Source organism: Heteronotia binoei, chromosome 21 (genome assembly GCF_032191835.1).
Source record: "Heteronotia binoei isolate CCM8104 ecotype False Entrance Well chromosome 21, APGP_CSIRO_Hbin_v1, whole genome shotgun sequence".
Taxonomy (NCBI): Eukaryota; Metazoa; Chordata; class Lepidosauria; order Squamata; family Gekkonidae; genus Heteronotia; species Heteronotia binoei.
Window position 1 is genome coordinate 37,911,256 of NC_083243.1, and position 19,884 is coordinate 37,931,139.

At 44.6% G+C, this 19,884-nt stretch overlaps 1 protein-coding gene across 1 annotated transcript in view; it reads right to left on the minus strand.

Moving 5' to 3' along the window:
- Positions 1-1,853: 1,853 nt before the first annotated feature.
- The window catches only part of CHGA (chromogranin A), a 36,183-nt gene continuing 18,152 nt past the window's right edge, over positions 1,854-19,884 (minus strand). Inside the window, exons 5-8 of the mRNA XM_060261856.1 lie at positions 19,785-19,883; positions 17,402-17,917; positions 13,905-14,344; positions 1,854-2,476 (exon numbers count right to left, since the gene is read on the minus strand). Of these exons, the coding sequence (XP_060117839.1) occupies positions 2,393-2,476; positions 13,905-14,344; positions 17,402-17,917; positions 19,785-19,883 (1,139 nt within the window). The 3' untranslated portion in view covers positions 1,854-2,392. The remainder of the gene's footprint in view (positions 2,477-13,904; positions 14,345-17,401; positions 17,918-19,784; position 19,884) is intronic.

A 19,884-nucleotide genomic window follows, 5' to 3' on the forward strand; every position in this document is an offset into this window, starting at 1 on the left:
ATCCAGCATTTGTGTCAGTGACTGGAGAGGGCTTGGGAGTTGAGGGTGGGAAGCAGTGGATAATAATCTGGAAGTGGATTGAATTTTTCCCCCACTTTTGTTTCCTTGTATCCAAACTTTCATAACCATTGAATTGTGTGGGGATTTCCTTTTAAACATATCATTGGAGTCAATATGTCATATTTCTGGGCCCATATCTCATTGGAAGAAGAAACTGCTTGTAGTGGCATCCTAAACAGAGTTGAATCCTTCCATGTTAATGAATTTTGAAGGGTGTAATTTGCTTAGAATGACAGTCTTAGTATTGAGAAAGAAAATCCATGCTATGCCTTTGATAAGGGCCAATCAAAATGACATCAAATATTATGTGTGTGAACACTTCATCAAGCATATGTTACAAAAATATAAAGTTTATGAGGGAAAAGGAGGAATCTCATGCCAGCTTTACTGATAGGCACACATTTAATTACTGGAGATGTTAGATTCCAGCACTTGTATTCTGGGAAGGAAAAATAAGTAAGGTGCATCTCCACTGAGAAAATGGAGTCCAGCTAGATCCAAATCTCACTGAGAAACCCATTAATGAAGCCCAGTTCTCTTTGACGGCTGAAAGCGGAAGGAACATGCTGATCTCCATTTTAACTATGATTGAGTTAAATTTATGATGGTTCACATGGCATATCAAATTATAGTCCAATTACATAACTATTACATTGTGTAGATCAGCGGTTCCCAACCTTTTTGGCACCAGGGACTGGTTTTGTGGAAGACAATTTTTCCACAGCCGGGGGGGGGGGGGGGGCGGGGTGTGCGAATGGTTTCAGGATGATACAATTGTGCACTTTATTTTGGTGTGGTGGTTAAGTGTGTGGACTCTTATTTGGGAGAACTGGGTTTGATTCCCCACTCCTCCACTTGCAGCTGCTGGAATGGCCTTGGGTCAGCCGTAGCTCTCACAGAGTTGTCCCTTGAAAGGGCAACTTCTGGGGAGAGCTCTCTTAGCCCCACCCACCTCACAGGGGGTCTGTTGCGGGGGAGGAAGATAAAAGAGATTGTGAGCCCCTCTGAGATTCAGAGTGGAGGGCAGGATATAAATCCAATGTATTATTATTATTACTACATTGTAATATATAATGAAAAAATTATACAACTCACGGCCCGGTTGCTAACAGGCCATGGACCAGTATCGGTCCACGGACCGAGGGTTGGGGACCCCTGGTGTAGATAGTCCTTTCTCAGGTTATTTCCATCCTGTTGATCAGTTCTTCTCTTCTATGGCTGAAACTAGGTTATTGATAAATTAAGGGGGGGACTTATAACCCCCATGTTGACTCACACAAACTTGGAACTATCTACCAAAGCTGTACATATACTTGCATATTTGTTCTGGATTTCTGTTGTAAAAAAGAAAAGATGTATACCAAACAAAAAAAAAACCAACGAATTCCTGATAGTTATTGGTGTGCTTCCCAAATTCATATTTTAAATGAAGTTAAAATTAATTTTAAAATCCACAGCTGATCTAATGAGAACACCTTTGCAATACAGGTGAACTACTGGAGAATCAAAAAACAAAGCTAATTACAGGTGACCCGTTATTTAATATAAGAAACATATACCCTGCTTTGTGTTTTTATTTATATATTGCTTTTCTTTCAAGGAATTTACTGTGGCATTCTTGGTAATTATCCTATTTTGTCCTCACAACAGCCCTGCAATGGTTGTCTAGGCTGAAGGTTGGCTGGTACAAGGTTAACAGTTTCATTGTGAGGAGTAATTTGAATCCAGGTCCAAATCTAACACTTTGTAGAACCTCTGGAGAGAGGTACTAATTGAAGATTAAGAGAGACAAATGAAGGAGCCCAAATCTGTATTTTTATTGTTGTCCTTAATTTCTATATAGAATATATTATAGTCACTCATCATTTTTGTAATCAAAAGATTAACAAATTATTGCAAGGTATTTTATCCAGTAAACCTAATAGTATAAGTAAAACATTCTAGAAAGCTGTCATGGCTTTTAATTTTTTTTAAAAAAAATCAAAAATAAGAGGGGAAAACCCCCAAATCTATCCCCCCCCTCTTTTTTCCTTCAACAGAAAATTCATGAGTAAGTCACACTGTTGCTGTAATCCAAAAGTTACAATAGAAAATCGATAGCCGATAAAGGGAGCACAAAATCAAAACAGCAAGCAATTCAAGCGCAGGACTACTGTAGACACACACACAGAAAAAAAAGTCTGTTTTCTACTGATAATTGGCTTCCTATGCCAAATGCACCTGCTCCATTATAACTCCTTTAAAAAAAATTAATAAAATAAATTGCAGTGTTTTCAAAGGGTAAGTTTAAACTTCTTGCTTTTTTGCTCAGGTCACACATAGTTTCAGAACTTCAGCCTCTCCGTAGGGCATGGAGCTTCTGGGCCACTTTCTCCAGCTCAGCTTCAATTGCAGCCAAGCTTTCCAGCTCTTGCTCCTGAAAGACAAATGGAAAGGCCAATTGGTCTGTGCAAATCATTTTAGGGGGGTAGGTGGTCATGTGGCTCCAGTGAGGAAGGAGGGAGATGGCAGCAAGAGTTTCAGCTTGGCCACCTTAGAGAAAACTGAGATTTTAAGGGTCTAGCATAGGTTTATTTTTTTAAGTGCATTTCTGGCTGTGTTTTGTATCAGTTACTGCAATGATATCTATCTACACAGGTCAGTTACAAAACCCAAGAGCTGATTGCAACAGATTTAAATTCAGTTCCCATCCACACGGTGCCTGATACGGATTACAACTACACTGGGGGAGGGGGGAGGCTTCCGAACGTGAATTAATGAGTAGCGTACACATTGGTTTGCTCAAGAGATTGCATATTTCCCTCCTCTTCCCAGACTGTTTTGGATCAGGGAAGGCGGAAGCTGCTTCCCCATCCAGTCATGATTTGAATCACACCCTGTGCACCAGAACTGAGGAGATCACACCTCTGATTGTCAAACCCAACCTGTGTCGTCTGGAATATATAAATAAACCCAGATTCTTCTAAGGAGTAACAATAAAATACGAGACACTGAGGAACAATGGGAGGAAGATAAAGGTAATTCCCTGTGCAAGCACCAGTTGTTTCTGATTCTGGGGTGATATTGCTTTCACATTTTTATGACAGACTTTTTATGGGGTGGTTTGCCATTGCCTTCCCCAGTCATCTACACCAGGGGTGGCCAACAGTAGCTCTCCAGACGTTTTTTCGCCTACTACTCCCATCAGCCCCAGCCATTGGCCATGGTGGCTGGGGCTGATGGGAGTTGTAGGCAAAAAAAATCTGGAGAGCTACCGTTGGGCACCCCTGATCTATACTTTACCCCCAGGAAACTGGGTACTCATTTTACTGACCTCGGAAGGATGGAAGGCTGAGTCAACCTTGAGCTGGCTAGCTGAACCTAGCTTCTGCCAGGTTGTGAGCAGAGCTTGGTCGGCAGTACTGCAACTTTACACCATGGGAGGGAAGTCTGCAATAAAAATGGCTGGTTCAGTCTAGATCCAGCTTTATCTTTTTTGCCTCGGAAGATTTTTCATTGTGGGTCATGAGCAAAATATGGGCTTTGGCTTAGATACTATAATTTTTGTGCTTCTCTCTACTCTGGAGCTCTCTGGCACTTCCATGTGCATTGAAGAACATTCATCTTGTTCACCCAGAAGTCATAATGGTAAGGAATTTGAGCCCCATAGGAGAGGAAAGCTTGCACAGGGGACTACCTTTACCTCTAAAAAAACCAAACCCCTATCATTAACAGCCTTTCTCAGGTCTTGTGAACTGAGGGCCGCAGCTGCCTCTGTTATTTCCTACTACAGCACTATTTCCTAGTTTTTTTGTCTAATCTCTTCATCTACTTTTTCTCTGCAATGTTTACATGAAAGACCTGAAGTGTCAGGCCAAATAAAACACCTGACGCATCATCCAAGACAGCTGTTAACATCTCCCTAAGATCTAAGGGAAACTGGGACATCCATATTGCACTGATGTAGAAGATCTAAAGCTGTGAAAGCCCAGCACCCTGAAACCAGCTCTTTGGAGAGATTTGTCCCCTTTTAAGAGACAGTTAAAAAATGATCACAGAGAAAGAACCGGATGCAGACAGTGCATGCAGTCCCACAAAGGCTATTAAAATCTTTTTTTCCCCTCCAGTAAATAAAGTTTCTCCACTGGGAAAAAAAAATCAGAATTATTCAGTGATTTGAATTTCAAGTCCTACTGGAGGCTAAAAACATTTGAAACAAAAAACTCAATAATCGGGGGTGGGGGGATGGAACAGCCATCCCTAAATATAGGACTACCTTCCAGTTGCTATAGCAAATAACTAAATTTGGCAATTCCAGTTATTTAAGGCTGTCCGACTGCTTCTTATATATTGAGTTGTGCCTTAAGTGTTAAAGCAAATCTGACTTACACAAAGGTGTGGATAGATCCAAGTGGGCAGCCATGTTGGTCTGAAGCAGTAGAACAAAGTAGGAGTCAAGTTTGCCTTTAAGACCAACAAAGTTTTATTCAGAATGTAAGCTTTCGTGTGCTTAGAACACACAAAAGCTTACATTCTGAATAAAACTGTTGGGCTTAAAGGTGAAATTTGACTCATACTTTTGTTCTACAAAGGTAAGTTAGCAGGACGATGAATGGCACTCCAGTGGTTCTTTTAAGCTTAAAAGCAGCCATGGAGAGGGAGGGGGGCAGCTTCAAGGTACTTGAGGGGGAGGAAGAGTGTGTTGAGGATAAGACTGGGAGATCATTGTCATGGGGAGGAATAATGAGTTGTTCCCGGGGTTCCCTGATTGCCCATGTTTTATCCTTTATATGGCCTCTCACATGGCATAAAGGCCGAGGTCTGTGTTCTTAGCTAGAGATAGTGAGAAAGCTACAAGGTAGATTGTTATAAATGAAGCTGCCTCATACTGAACCACACCATTGGGCCATCAAGGTGTTAGTATCATCTACTCAGACTGGCAGTGGCTCTCCAGGGGCCCTTCACATCGCCTATTACCTGATCTAGTTTAATTGGAAATGCTGGAGATTGAACCTGGGACCTTCTGCATGCCAAGTTGATGCTCTACCGCTAAGCCACGCCCCCTCCTGACATTACTATAAATATAGCAGCAGTCTGTACTGACTCCTCTGCTGTTGTGTAATTGAGAGCAGAGTCTCTAGGCTATATTAATTTGCCAAATATTTTATTCCACTGGACTCTCTGGTGGGTGGAGAACTGTGCAGATGGGTCTTGGGCCACGTAGCCCAATGTTCCCTCTAAGCTGCAGAGTCTTGTGAGCAAAAATTCTTCTTTGTGAGCTACTGGCATTAAAGTTGTGAGCTACTGCATAAATTATTATGCCCTGGGGTCATCCTTCCTGAGCTAAGACAAAAATGTGTGAGCTGGAGTCTAAAAATCTGTGAGCTAGCTCAGCTTAGAGGGAACACTGGGAGGAACCCATCCCCCTATACCAGGGGTGGCCAATGGTAGCTCTCCAGATGTTTTTGCCTACAACTCCCATCAGCCACAGCCAGCATGGCCAATGGACTTGGCAACCGTCCCAGAGAGTGAACCTTTGGCAGTTCAGTACCAGCTTTCCAAAGTCTCTTTTTCCCAGCCTTGCTCTCTCTTAGCGGGAGATACTTGTTGGGAATAAGGCAGCTGCATCGGAGCATAAATCCTTCCAGTGAGCTATGAGCTTCTGCTCCCACCAGGCAGCTGTGATATACTCCATAAAGCCCCATTGGCAAGGCTGAAAGGAGTCATGCTCCACTCCCTTTAGGAAACTCTCCGCATGAGCCTGGAAAACACACTGGTGATCTGAGCCATCTTTCCCTGGTGAAAGCAGGCTGGCCTCTTGCAGGGCTCTTGTATGCCATCCTGACCACTGATGCCAGTTCTGAACAGATGCAGGGGGTTCTCCAAGGTGGATGGAAAGGGCAGGTGCTTAGTCTTTGGGAACCAAACTAAGGCTAAACAGACCAGAGAAGTAGTTGCAACACAAGTGGTAGCCGGTCAAATCCTGGCTTGGCAGAGTGCATAGCAGCTTGTATTTCCAGCACTATCAAGGATGGGTTTGGGCAACTAATAGCAGCAACTGGGGCATAATAAATTGATTGGGAAAAGCTGCACTTTAAATGTTTGTCACAGGGGCACTGAAAGAGCCTGTGCACTTTAATGAAAGATAAGCATTGGAATGGATAGCCCAGACTAGCCTGATCTTGTCAGACCTTGGAAGCTTAGCAGGGTTGGATCTGCTTAGTACTCAGATGGGAGACCACCAAGGCAGTCCAGGGTTGCTCTGCAGAGGCAGGCAATGGTGAAAAACATCTGCTCATCTTTTGCCTAAAGAACCCTACAGGGTCGCCTCAAGTCAGCTGTGACTTGATGACACTTCCCACCACTCCACCAAATGCTGGAATCAGGTCCATTTCTTCTCAGCATCTGCTCCTCCCTCTCATAACTTGTCACCACCGAGGTTTCTGAGCCCACAGGAATTGGGAGCTCGCCCTTCTCCTTCCACCTCTTCTTTTCCATCTGGTTTTAGAGGATTGGCATTCTGGCTGCAGTCCACAGCTCTGGCTGCCTATGTAATGAAAATGCTGGCATCGCTGAGAAACAGCTTGGCCAGTAATACATGGATATGACTTAAGGAAAGAGGATTTCACAGGATCAATGGAAACCCTTCCCTCACTAGCTTTCCCTCATTGGGCTAGATTTCTCTCCTGGTGCCAAGGCAGGGCAGTGTGTTAAAACAAAAAAAGACTCTGAGGTTAAAACTTGTATGTTAAAAGCCGTTTCGCACATGGCACTGTACTACGGGCGGTGGGGCAGGGAAGATGACAATGGCATGAGTACCTATACTACAATTGCACATGCAGACTGTGGCCTCTGATTGCAGGAATGGTAAGAAAACAAAGACATCGGAAGAGCTGGGAGATCAAATCAAAGGTCCATCTAGTCCAGCATCCTGGTTTCCCACAGTAGGGAAATAGGTTCCTTCCAAAAGCCACCTAGTGGATCTGTCCCCCACTACTGACCTCAACAACTGGGGATCTGAGGTCCAATTACAAGTGTACAAATTAATGAATGCCTGAAATGAATTACATGTTTTGTGAAGAAGTACTTCCATTGGTCTGTCCTGAATCTATAGCTAGTAAATTTCGCTGGGTGACCTTTGTGATAATGAAATGCAACAGAACTCCTCTGGCCTCATAAAGACTAACAAAGGTTATTTTAGCATAAGCTTACTTGGTGTATGCATTTGATGAAGTGAGATCTGACTCACCAGCACTTAGGCTGGAATAACCTTTGTTAGCTTTCCATCTGCCGCTGGATTTCTGTTTTATGTTGCTGCGTTGCTGAGTCAGGGCTTTTTTTGAGCAAGAACGCACAGGAATGCAGTTCCAGCTGGCTTGGTGTCGGGATGTGGCCTAATAGGCAAATAAGTTCCTGCTGGGCTCTTTCTACTAAAAAAGCCCTGATGAGAGTAACACAGCTAACCCTCTGGACTCAACTCTAATAAGACGAGACTGGGAGAAAAGGTCCTACTTTTCCCACCTGGACACAGTTTTATAAATCCTGCCCCCTCTTAAATCATTTTTCTTCTGAATTAAAAAGTCTCAAGCACCTTTCCTTAAAGCCAAGATGCTCTAATCTGTTGAGTCTTTTGGTTACCCTTTTCTGCACCTTTTCCAGCTCTAAAAAATCCTTTCTAAGATGAGACAAAACAGCACACAGGTATCCAAAAACAACTGCACTGCACATTATCATGCTTGTCATTTGATTATCAATCCATTTCCTAATCCCTAGCATAAAATATGTTTCTTTTGCCATTGCTATCCCAATGAATTGATGTTCTCCCCAGGCCATCCCAAGATATCTTTTAGTAAAAAGGTAAAGGTAGTCCCCTGTGCAAGCACCAGTCATTTTTGACTCTAGGATGATGTTGCTTTCACAACGTTTTCATGGCAGACTTTTTATGGAGTGGTTTGCCATTGCCTTCCCCAGCAAGCTCATTTTACCAACCTCAGAAGGATGGAAGGCTGAGTCAACCTGGAGCAATCTACCTGAACCAGCTTCTGCTGGGATCGAACTCAGGTTGTGAGCAGAGGGCTCCAACTGCAGTACTGCAGCTTTGCCACTCTGCGCCACGGGGCTCTTACTATCTTTTAGTACTTGCATATTACATGACTGTGTATGGGGGAGGCTATACTCCCTCCCCTGCTGTAAAGGTTAGCTCAGGACTGGGGAAGTGTTGTGTAAGATGCAGACCCATAAGCAGTGCATCTTGCAAGATGGGAAATGCAAAGTGCTGTGCTGAAGCTGGCTCAAAACGAGACAAGAATGTGGGCAAAACGCAAGTTAATTATTCCACTTTTGAAAGAAAAGTGACCATATAGCCAATGTACAGGGAGGAGACAGAGAGTGTTGTTTTCAGTCTATCTGTGGTTCTTAAGCATTTTATCTTAGGGTGAATGCAGGCAACACCTAAAAGTGTTTGGACCACATTTTAAGAATGATTGTGCAACTCAAACCATCCACCAGTACCAGAAGCTGCTGGCCTGAATCCACCAGACCATTTCTACAGACTTAGGGCAACTTTCTCCCCTCCCTTTGCCTGCAGCTTCCTCAAATACTCCCATCCCCCAGAAATACTGCTCATTGGAGTTCCTGTCACACGCAAGCAGCATTAGGGAGCATTTGGGGCAGCATTGTGGAGCATTTGGTGTCAGGATGTGGAGAGGGGAGAAAGTGGTGCTCCATGGACAGAAATCTTGCTGTCTGCAGAAATGCTACAGTGGATCTGTAATATAGTAGGTTCAATGCATGGTAGAGGCGCGGTGGTAGTGAATCATCAGCTCTTTATTGATTACAGCATCCTGAGGCATACACATAAGACTAGCTAACTGGGCCCACAGGGCCAACTATATATACTCCCGTGTTCCCGCGCAAGTGTTTGATTGGACCATTCAAACCAGCAGGGGGCCTGTGATTGGAGCAGGGCAGCAGGGTTTTGGATCCTGCTGCCCATTGTTCCCAAGTCCCCAAGCTCTGGTCTTCTGGCTTCAATGAGCCCGGCAGGAGCACGCTTTCAGTTCTCACTTGAGTCTGCATACATTACAGGATCCAACCCACTGGGTTTTAAGGGGAATTTTTTTTGGGGGGGGGGGGCTGCTGGAACTGGTTTTGCCTTTCCTGGCTGTTGGCAGTGGACCACAATGGTAGCAATCAGATTCTGTGCAGGTGGCAGTAACTAAGGACAGCCATGTACTGGAGACCTCCTGTCCTAAAAAAAAAATTCTGTACTGAGGTGATATAAACATTTTGTGCCCAGAATTTTGCCACCTGTTCAAATTAAGAATGCCTGCTTTTAAAAAAAATGCCTTGATTTTTTATTTCTGCTGTGAGTCAGTTACACCCATACAATGCCCCTCTACAGAATGTGACCTGGATCTTGAATTGTCATTCCATTGGTGTAGCAGCAGTCCAACTGTTCATCAACGAGGCCCCAGGAGATTTCTACCAATTTGCCTTACCCTCTGCAAACCCTCGCTTAGCCCCACATTGTTCCTATAGATCCCCTGATGCAGAAGAACACAATTTGTGGAGGGGGCACAGAAGGCTGCAGTAGGAAGGGGAAGCAAAAATTTTGCCGTGTGAAATAGGAAAACCCAGCTGGTGTCATGAATGGAAAATAATTTGTGACTGTAAAGCAATTTGGAGCGAGACTCAAACAGATCTCATGCATCAATGCTGTCGATCATGCATCTTGTGTGTGCCTCAACAATCCTACTTGCATCTAACTCCTGTCTCCCCTTAGCGGTATTGACACTGATTGTGGACTAAATTTGGATCAGCGAGCCACTGATTTATAGAATCATAATCATAGAGTTGGAAGGGACCACCAGGGTCATCTAGTCCAACCCCCTGAACAATGCAGGAAACTCACAAACACCTCTCCCAAAATTCACAGGATCTTCATCACTGTCAGATGGCCTCTGTTTAAAAACCTCCAAGGAAGGAGAGCCCACCACCTCCCGAGGAAGCCTGTTCCACTGAGGAATCACTCTAACTGTCAGGAAGTTCTTCCTAATGTTGAGCCGGCCCGGAAACTCTTTTGATTTAATTTCAACCCATTGGTTCTGGTCCTACTTTCCAGGGCCAAAGAAAACAATTCCACACCATCCTCTAGATGACAGCTCTTCAAGTACTTGAAGATGGTGATCATATCACCTCTCAGCCGCCTTCTCTCCCGGCTAAACATCCCCAGCTCCTTCAACCTTTCCTCATAGGACTTGGTCTCCAGACCCCTCACTATCTTCATCGCCCTCCTCTGGACCCATTCCATCTTGTCTATATCCTTCTTAAAATGTGGTGCCCAAAACTGAACACAATACTCTAGGTGAGGTCTTACCAGAGCAGAGTAAAGTGATACTATCACATCGTGTGATCTGGACACTATACTTCTGTTGATACAGCCCAAAATTGCATTTGCCTTTTTAGCCACCGCATCACACTGTTGACTCATGTTCAGCGTATGATCCACTAAGACCCCTAGATCCTTTTCGCACATACTACTGCTAAGACAAGTCTCCTCCATCCTATAACCATGCATTGGATTTTTCCTACCTAAATGCAGAACTTTACATTTATCCCTGTCAAAATTCATTTTATTGATTTTAGCCCAGTTTTCCAGCCTGTCAAGGTCATCCTGTATCCTGTTTCTGTCATCTTCTGTGTTTGCAACCCCTCCCAACTTAGTATCATCTGCAAATTTAATAAGCATTCCTTCTATTCCTTCATCCAAATCATTGATAAAGATGTTGAACAAAACAGGTGCCTTGAGGCACTCCACTTGTCACTCCTCTGCAAGAGGATGAGGAACCATTCACAAGCACTCTTTGGGTGCGATCTGTCAACCAGTTACAGATCCATCTAACGGTAACAGGATTCAAACCACATTTTACCAACTTGTCAACAAGGATAGTATGTGGAACCTTATCAAAAACCTTATTGAAATCAAGATGAACAATGTCTAGAGCATTCCCCTGATCCAGCAAGGTAGTCATTTGCTCAAAAAAGGAGATCAGGTTAGTCTGACATGACTTGTTCTTGAGAAAACCATGCTGGCTCTTAGTAATCACATCCATTCTTTCTAAATGTTCCAGGACTGACTGTTTGGTGATTTGTTCTAAAACTTTTCCAGGTATAAATGTCAAGCTGACAGGTTGGTAGTTACCCGGATCGGCTTTTTTCCCCTTCTTGAAGATGGGGACAACATTCACCCGCCTCCAATCTTCCGGCACCTCTCCTGTTCTCCAAGAATTCTCAAAAATAATAGCCAGAGGCTCAGAAATTACATCCGCAAGCTCTTTTAGAACCCTTGGATGCAATTCATCTGGCCCTGAGGACTTAGTTTCATTTAAAGAAACTAGGTGTTTATGTACTACCTTTATATCGATCCTAGGTTGGAACTTCATACACTCCTTATATGTTCTGTTTTTGCCATGCTGAGCACCATTTCCCGCAGAAGAGAAGACTGAGGAAAAGTAGGCATTGAGCAGTTCCACCCTCTCTTCATTACCTGTAACAATTTCACTTTCTTGCCCTCGCAATGGGCCTACCATGTCCTTGCTCTTTTTCTTACTCTGAACATAAGAAAAGAACCCTTTTTTGATGTTTTTAGCATCTTTGGCCAGCCTAAGCTCATACTGAGCTTTAGCTTTCCTAACTTTTTCTCTACAAGCACTGATTTTGCCCCCCCCCTTTTTTTCTGAACTGATAATGAGGGCTCTGGAGAGGCCATCACCAAGGTTTTCTGGTTGCCTCCCTGGTGTCTTGCAGGCATCTTGCCAGCTCCATGGCAACATGGTAATGTTGTGTGCTAAACAGGGATGAGCTGTGTACTGGAAAACTCTCAGTAATGTTACCAAAGAAGTTGAAATACCGCTTGGTATTGTGGCCAACACCCCTCCCCACCATGCCCTGTTGGCTCCTGGAGTTGCCATAATAGCAAACTCTAGTCCAATCACATCATCACACAGAAGCTAAGCAAGGTCAGGGCTTGGATGGGATACCACCAAGGAAGACAGGGGCTGCTATGCAGAGGAAAGCCATGGCAAACCACCTCTGCTCATCTCTTGCCTTGAAAACCCAATGAGATGGGACTTCATCGGGTTACTGTGAGTGGGTTGTGGCTCAAGGCAAATAGCTGGAGTTGTGGCATGTGAAGGCAGAAAGGACTCCTGAAGATGATGGAAAGGACTCCTGAAGATAGTGAGTGGTCTGGAGACCAAGTCCTATGAGGAAAGGTTGAAGGAGCTGGGCATGTTTAGCCTGGAGAGAAGGCGGCTGAAAGTTGATATGATACCAGTGGGTTGAAATTAAATCAAAAGAGTTTCCAGCTCAACATTAGGAAGAACTTCCTTACCGTTAGAGCAATTCCTCAGTGGAACAGGCTTCCTTGGGAAGTGGTGGGCTCTCCTTCCTTGGAGATTTTTAAACAGAGGCTAGATGGCCATCTGACAGCGATGAAGATCCTGTGAATTTGGGGTAGGTATTTGTGGGTTTCCTGCATTGTGCAGGGGATTGGACTAGATGACCCTGGTGGTCCCTTCCAACTCTATGATTCCTCTGCCTCAAGAGAGGGGCATTTCAGCAGATGTATTTTTGCCATTCAGGGACAAGAAGCATGAGCTTGCTTGCTGAAATCCCTCTTTTACATTACAATTCAAAAGCCAGAGAAACCTCCACTCCTGTCCTGGCAGAGGGAATGGGCTGGGAGAAGAGGAGATTTGGGGGATACATTCCCTCAACATTTCCAAGTCAAATCTTGAAAATTGTGCTTCCATTCTAATTTTGGTCCCCCAAAGATTTCATCCTCTCAGGGCCAGTGCAGCCAGACCAATACATTGTCAACATCTCCTTCTTCCCCTGCGGCCAGCTAGGAGCCTCCAGGATAGACCACGGGCAACACAAAAGCAGAAAAAGAAGATGTATAAGTCCTTTGGAGGACTGGGCTTTTGCAACGCAAGATGTTGGATTCACTGTGACATCTGTGAATTGTGTTGTCACTGCATTCTAATTGTAAATTGTGTGACCCACACCAGTCACAAAAACAGCAAACCCAAACCATCCACAGATAACGGTTCAGTTTCTGCGTATTCAGAGAACTCTTCCAGTATGTAGGGAAATATGACTTTGTGAATTAACTAGATGAAAAATGGGAGGGGAGCCCTTAAAATGGCTTAAAGTTGACAGAGCATACTCCAGGAGGCACAGGATGTTAAATGCAGGCAGGGCTTTTTTTGTAGAAAAAGCCCAGCAGGAACTCATTTGCATATTAGGCCACACCCCCTGGCATCACTGTTGTTCCACACAGGGCTTTTTTTGTAGAAGAAGCCCAGCTGGGACTCATTTGCATATTAGGCCACACCCTGACACCAAGCCAGCTGGAACTGTGTTCCTGGGCGTTCCTGCTAAAAAAAAAAACAAAACCTGAGTGCAGATGAGAGTCAATTAAAGGAAACAAGAATCATAGAGGGGATAGGAAAATTGAGAACCTATAAAATCCTAGAGGAGCAGATTTGTTGGGGGGGGGTGTAAGGGAATTTCCAAATGGCTGATGGATGTGAATCCTAATTGTTGGGCATGGATATTGGCACACCAACCCAGATGATGCATGGACCCACCACTGGGTAGTGACCTCTGATTCGTATTACAGATTTAATGCACATTTGCCAAATTAGAACAAGAGAGCTAAATGAACATTCACGCCTAACACTAGGACATAATTTAGGCCTAAAGTCCATCATAAAATGAAACCCCTTCCTTCACTGGGGCTCCTCCCTTTGCAGTTTTCTGACACTTGACAAATGACTTCCAATTGACTGCAGGCCTACCTCTGTTCTTCTGTTCGCACTGCCTTCTTCATCCTTCTTCTCTTCAGGCAAGGGAACAAGTGGAAAGCCTCCTTCGCTGGCGTCCTCTTTTGAGTGATGCGCCTGGGGGCTCCTCGTTTCGTCTTCAGAGTTACGGAAGTCATACTTGCGAGCCCGGAAAGCCACTTTCATGGACCGATCTGGGTCTTCGTCACCTTCGTTCTCTTCTGTACGCTTCGTTGTGGTCAGCTGCTTGGCCAGCTCATCCATTTTGTTCCATCTCTTTGCATCTTCTAAATCTTTGGAGGCCTCCTCTCCCGTCTCTTCACTTCCAGTATCTCTGAGGCGTGAAGGCTCTTCGGCCTGCGTGGTTTCCTCAAGAGAGTGATGCCTCCCGCCTTTCATGCTACGGTATTTCTCTCTCTCTTCCAGAGGCTTGTCATCCTTAGCGCCTTCATTTTCTGAAGAAAATAAAAGGACAGAACAAATTAAATATGGATCCTAAAAATGCCAGCTGTTGAAGCCCAAATGTATTCTTTATAGAGAAGTGTTCTAAAGGAATCACGTCATATGTTGCATTTTTGGAGGTACACATATGTTTTTAAATACCTAAAATATATGATATAATTTGGAGCAGAAGTGTTTGCAAATGCTGATATACCACTGTGATTGTTAAGGAGCCAAGATCGGCTGCTGCCCTCTGCTAGGGGTGCACTTGTAGTACATCTGGGTTTCCCTCTACCATATGCATGGTGGACTTACTCTAGGGGCCAAGATCGCCTTTCAGCCTGGGCTATCATTTGGTGCAATTTAGGGACAGGAGTCCTTCTCCATCATCAGAAACAGCTTCTTACCCTCAATTCAGACACATAAGCCTGCCTTATACCAAGTCAGACCATTGGTCTAGCTAGGTAAGTATTGTCTGACTCTAGTCTGACTGGCAGGTGCTCTCCAAGGTGGAGGTATTCCACATCACCAGCTACCCAATACTTTAAAATGGTGATACCTGGGACCTTCTGCAAGCAGATGCTCTACCTCCAGGCCATGGCCCCTCCCCCAAATGTATTTAAACCAGTTCTACCCCACATATTCAAAAGCTCAAAACAGCTTACAACCCCCCCCCAACCCCCAATATTTACTGAAAGCATTACACCACAGTCTATTAAAAGTAAAGGTAGTCCCTTGTGCAAGCACCAGTCATTTCCAACTCTGGGGTGACGTCGCATCACGACATTTTCACGACAGACTTTTTACAGGGTGGTTTGCCATTGCCTTCCCCAGTCATCTACACTTTACCCCCAGCAAGCTGGGTATTCATTCTACCAACCTGAGTCAACCTTGAGCTGGCTACCTGAACCTAGCTTCCGCCGAGATCAAACTCAGATCACGAGCAGAGCTTGGACTGTAATACTGCAGTTTACCAATTCCAAAAAAGACAGTGCTTGATGATAAAGTAACACACACACACACTGATAATCCACTAGTCATCACTCATAAAACAGGAATTAGGAAGGTGATGCTGTCCTGTATAGCACAGCATAGCCAAATTTAAGCATTTTCATGTTCTACTTCTTATTCAAACAAGGGAAAGAAATCTGTGTTTACATCTCTCCTGTAGAAGTCAATGAGATGTAAAAATCAAAAGTGTAACTTTTGGCAGAATTCTGGTCCCTTTGTGAGAATTCAGAATCTAGATCATGTACAAGAACAATGCAGTCCTATAGACAGTCACTCCGGTCTAAGCCCATTCATTTCAATAAGCCCACACTGGAGTAACTCTACATAAGATTGCACTGGAAGTCACCTAAGGTCAACAAGAAAAGGGAGCAAAGGCTTCTGTGTTATACATGCCTGGATGCAAAGGGTCAGGAACAAACGTGGACAAGGAGAGGAGACTGCAAACAGTGCAATTTCCCTGTGCAGAATTCCCTTATTATGGAGCATTTTTGAGCAATCTGAACATTTGAATGGCCTCCATCTCCAAACAAGTGTGCTTAAAACCACAACTTAAGTTTAGTGACATGACGGAACAGCCTTGTCCACTGGTACAAGAAACAGGGCTTTAGAGACATAACAAGAGCTCTGCTAGATCAGACCAGTGGTCCATCTAGTCCAGCATCCTGTCTCACATAGTGGCCAACCAGTTCCTATGGAGGGCTAACAACAGGACATAGAGGCCCTGGCCAAGGCCTTCTGATGTTGCCTCTTTTAGAAGTTTAAATAAAATGGATCATGTGGTTCATAAAGTTCAGACTGACAATGCTGATAAGCACATAGCTCACCAGAGGACAAATCACGCATGAACACTGTCATGTGGGACAGCCTGACCAGCCTTAGTCCAGCATAGCTGAAGCCTCCTCAGGAGTTGAGGAGCCACATGCAACCAGCCCTGAACCAGATTAAGTTAGCAAGCTAAAGAGGCAGGATCCTCGAGATTCATTGACAGCAGCTGACCCTGAACCACCCACACCTAGCTCTGAAGTAGCCAATGAACCACAGCTGCATGAAATCAGTCCATCAGGCTCTCCCTCACTCATCAGACAGCAAAGGCAGAAGCTCCAGCAAGAATTACAGACATGAAGACAGAGTGCTTGGCTCTCGCCCCAGCACCAGTTGCTTGCTGACAACAGTTCTAACACCAGAAGCACCTTCAAGCAGATGGCTGTAAATAAGGCTTGTTAAGAAATACCTATATAAATCAGACCAGGAGGCTTGCAGATTGTAGAAGCAATATATCACAACCTGGTGAATTCTGCAACCACAACACCAGACCCTGCTTTGCACCCTGTGACCTACGAGCTGAGTCTGGACTCTGCTTTTGGATCTGCCTGAACCTTGCTGTTAAATTTATTTTATTTATTTATTTATTTGGGATTTCTATCCCGCCCTTCCCACGAATGGCTCAGGGCGGCTTCCAACAATTAATCAAACTTAAAAGTAAACAATTTCAAATATAAAACAGTTAAATAATTTAAGCAGTTAAAACATTAAAACAGAGTAATTCAGTTTCCTATGAACAGATGGCTGGCCAGTTTCCTCAAGTTGTTATCCTAGCTAAATGTAGGCTAGGTATAGGCTAGCCGGAAGAGGGTCGTCTTACAGGCCCTGCGGAACTGCGCCAAGTGACCTTGGACTGCGCCAAATGACCTTGGACTGACTGAACGCTGTCTTCCTGGACAACCCATGAACTCTGTATGTTGCTGAACCAATAATTAACCTCTGGGTTGTACTCTTGACAGCAAACTAGCACTGTTGACCTGCTCTGCCTGCAACCTCAGGACAAACACAAATGAAGCTACCTTATACTGAATCAAATTCTTGATCAAAGCAAGTATTGTCTACTCAGGCTGGCAGTGGTTGTCCAAAGTCTCAGCCAGAGGACTTTCACATTACCTACTGCTTGGTATTTTTTACTGGAGATGTGAGGGATTGAACCTGGGACCTTCTGCGTGCCAAGCAGATGCTCTACCACTGAGCCACAGCCCCTCCCTGAAGCAAGGAGCTTGGGCATAACCTACCAATTTCCTTTTGCTCATCCTCATCCTCTGAATTAGTAGCACGTTCCTCTTCAGAGTTCCCTCTCTCTTCCTCTTCCTCCTCCTCCTCCACCTCTTCATCCCCCTCTTCATCTTCAGCAGGGTCTTGGATAGTGTCCTCTACTTCTTCATGGCTCTCCTCTTGACTGTTTTTAGAAATACGTTCCTTCTCCTCAAACTCATCTGCTTCCTCTCTCCCTGCCGGCTCTTCGCCCTCTGGATGTCCCTGCTCATGTATCCCATCGCCTACAAGATCATCACGGATATGATTGTCAACAGCATCATCCCAAGGCAATTCTTCAGTCTCGCCAACTTCATTGCTTTCCATCTCCTTTTCCTCTACAGGATCAGCTTCTCGAGCCCTCGTCTCTCTCTCTTCCAAGCTGTTGCTCCCATCCTCTTTTGACACATCCCTTTCATTGTCCACTGGACTTCTCTCCTTCTCTAGCTCAGCAAAAGAAGTGGTGGGCTCTTCATTAGGGACCCCCTCTGGTAGATCTGCAAGTCAAAAGTGTTTTAGAAAGCAGCCAGCAGGGAGGGACTCAATGTGTGAAGGCTGAATTCTCACTAAATACTATTCCAGTGCCTTCTTATGAAACAATCAAACCACTATTTACCATTCTCTGCCCCTATTGGGGGGGGGGGCAGGGCTTTGGAGAACTCTAGCTCAAAGTAGACGTAGAACTGTCTAACACGGAAACATCTAAAACATACTGATTTTCTCTTTCAGAAATCAGAGCATAGATGTAGTTTATTTATTTAGAGGTATTTCTATGGCTCCTTTCCCACATTTGGAACAAGCTGAAGATGTCAAATTGCAGTCTTAAACAGAGTTACACCCTTCTGGGTCCACTGACATGAAAAGACTTGAGATGGTAACTCTACTTGGGAGTACATGTAAATAAAACAATATTGATTAAGCATAGGCAAATAAGATTATGGGAGACAAGGGGGAGGCCAGGAAGAAGAAGATACTGGATTTATATCCCACCCTTCACAGAGTAGCTCACAATCTCCTTTATCCTCCTCCCACACAACAAACACCCTGTGAGGTAGGTGGGTCTTAGAGAGCTCTCTTAGAAGCTGCTCTTTCAAGGACAACTCTTGCAAGAGCTATGGGTAACCCAAGGCCATTCCAGCAGCTGCAAGTGGAGGAGTGGAGAATCAAACCCAGTTCTCCCAGATAAGAGTCCACGCACTTAACCACTACACCAAACAGACACAGGAGGCAGCCGACAGCAGTGAAAAGATATGGAAATGACATCATGCCTTTCTACGGATCACCAGGAATTATATGGTAAAACCATCGAGCTTCCAGTGATTCCTAGAGAGGTTCCTGCACTGTGCAGGGGGAGGACTAGATGACCCAGGAGGTCCCTTCCAACTCTATGATTCTATTATTCTAGGTGTGACATAACCTCTGGGGAAATCTGAAAATGGCATGTAATGCCATCAGCCTAGCAGCTTTTTTCTGCCACTACCATTCACAGCAGTAGTGGGAAACAGGAGCTGAAGTGTGAGAAATCTCCTCTCGCACTAGGGAACTGGCAACCCTGGTTGGATACAACCAGATTCACTACTGGTGAAAAAAGGAAGGAGGGGTCCCCACTAAACATCTCAAAAATGCTATGCTGGGGATCTGGGGTCCTGCATGTACAAAATCCATGTGGAATAGGGCTAGTTGGAGTAGTGCCGCAGTGCCTCTTTTGTCCACCTGGTCTCAGGCAGGCAGAAGCGGTAGCGAGGTGCTGGGCAGAGCATGCAGGATGGGCATAGGGAGGGGGCATCTAGCAGCACCCTGTAAGTCGCCTACTTGGCCTACTCCCACACACCAGCCCTGGTAAGGAGGGGAGCTGAGAATGGATAACCTGGCTCATTCCAACCCTACTACTTTGAGCACTAATAAAAAGTGCTATAAAATATAAAGTAGGATGTTTTATTATTGTTGTGTACTTCTAAACAAGGCACCTGTTCTTCAACACAGGGAGGTATATCCATTTTGGGAGGCGCTATTCCAGTAGCCTAGTCTATGGCTCTTAGGCCCCAATGCAGCCTAAGCCACAGTAGTGGCACAGTAGTTTCCCAGTTCAACACTAATTTTCAGGTGATAAAGGAAAGGCAAAATTGATGAGGGAGGAAAATTTCAACACTTACTATTCAGAAAGCTGTCGGTTAATCATGGATGCTTTCCACAGCCATGAATCAATGTCAAAGTGAGAAGGAGATCACCTAATTATAATGGTGCAGCAAAGACCTCCACTGGAGAGCATGTGTGTGTGAGTGTGAGTGTACCGTGGCCACAGGAAGTAACACCCACATTTGCGAGGCTCTGCCTGGATTTTACATGGGTTAAGCTGACACAAACCTCTTTCTGTGTTCTTGTTACTTTGGCTTTCAAGGACTTCTGAAAGCTCATCTTCAAAACCACTATTTTTCTTCTGCTGCTCCGTCCTTTCGCTGGCTCC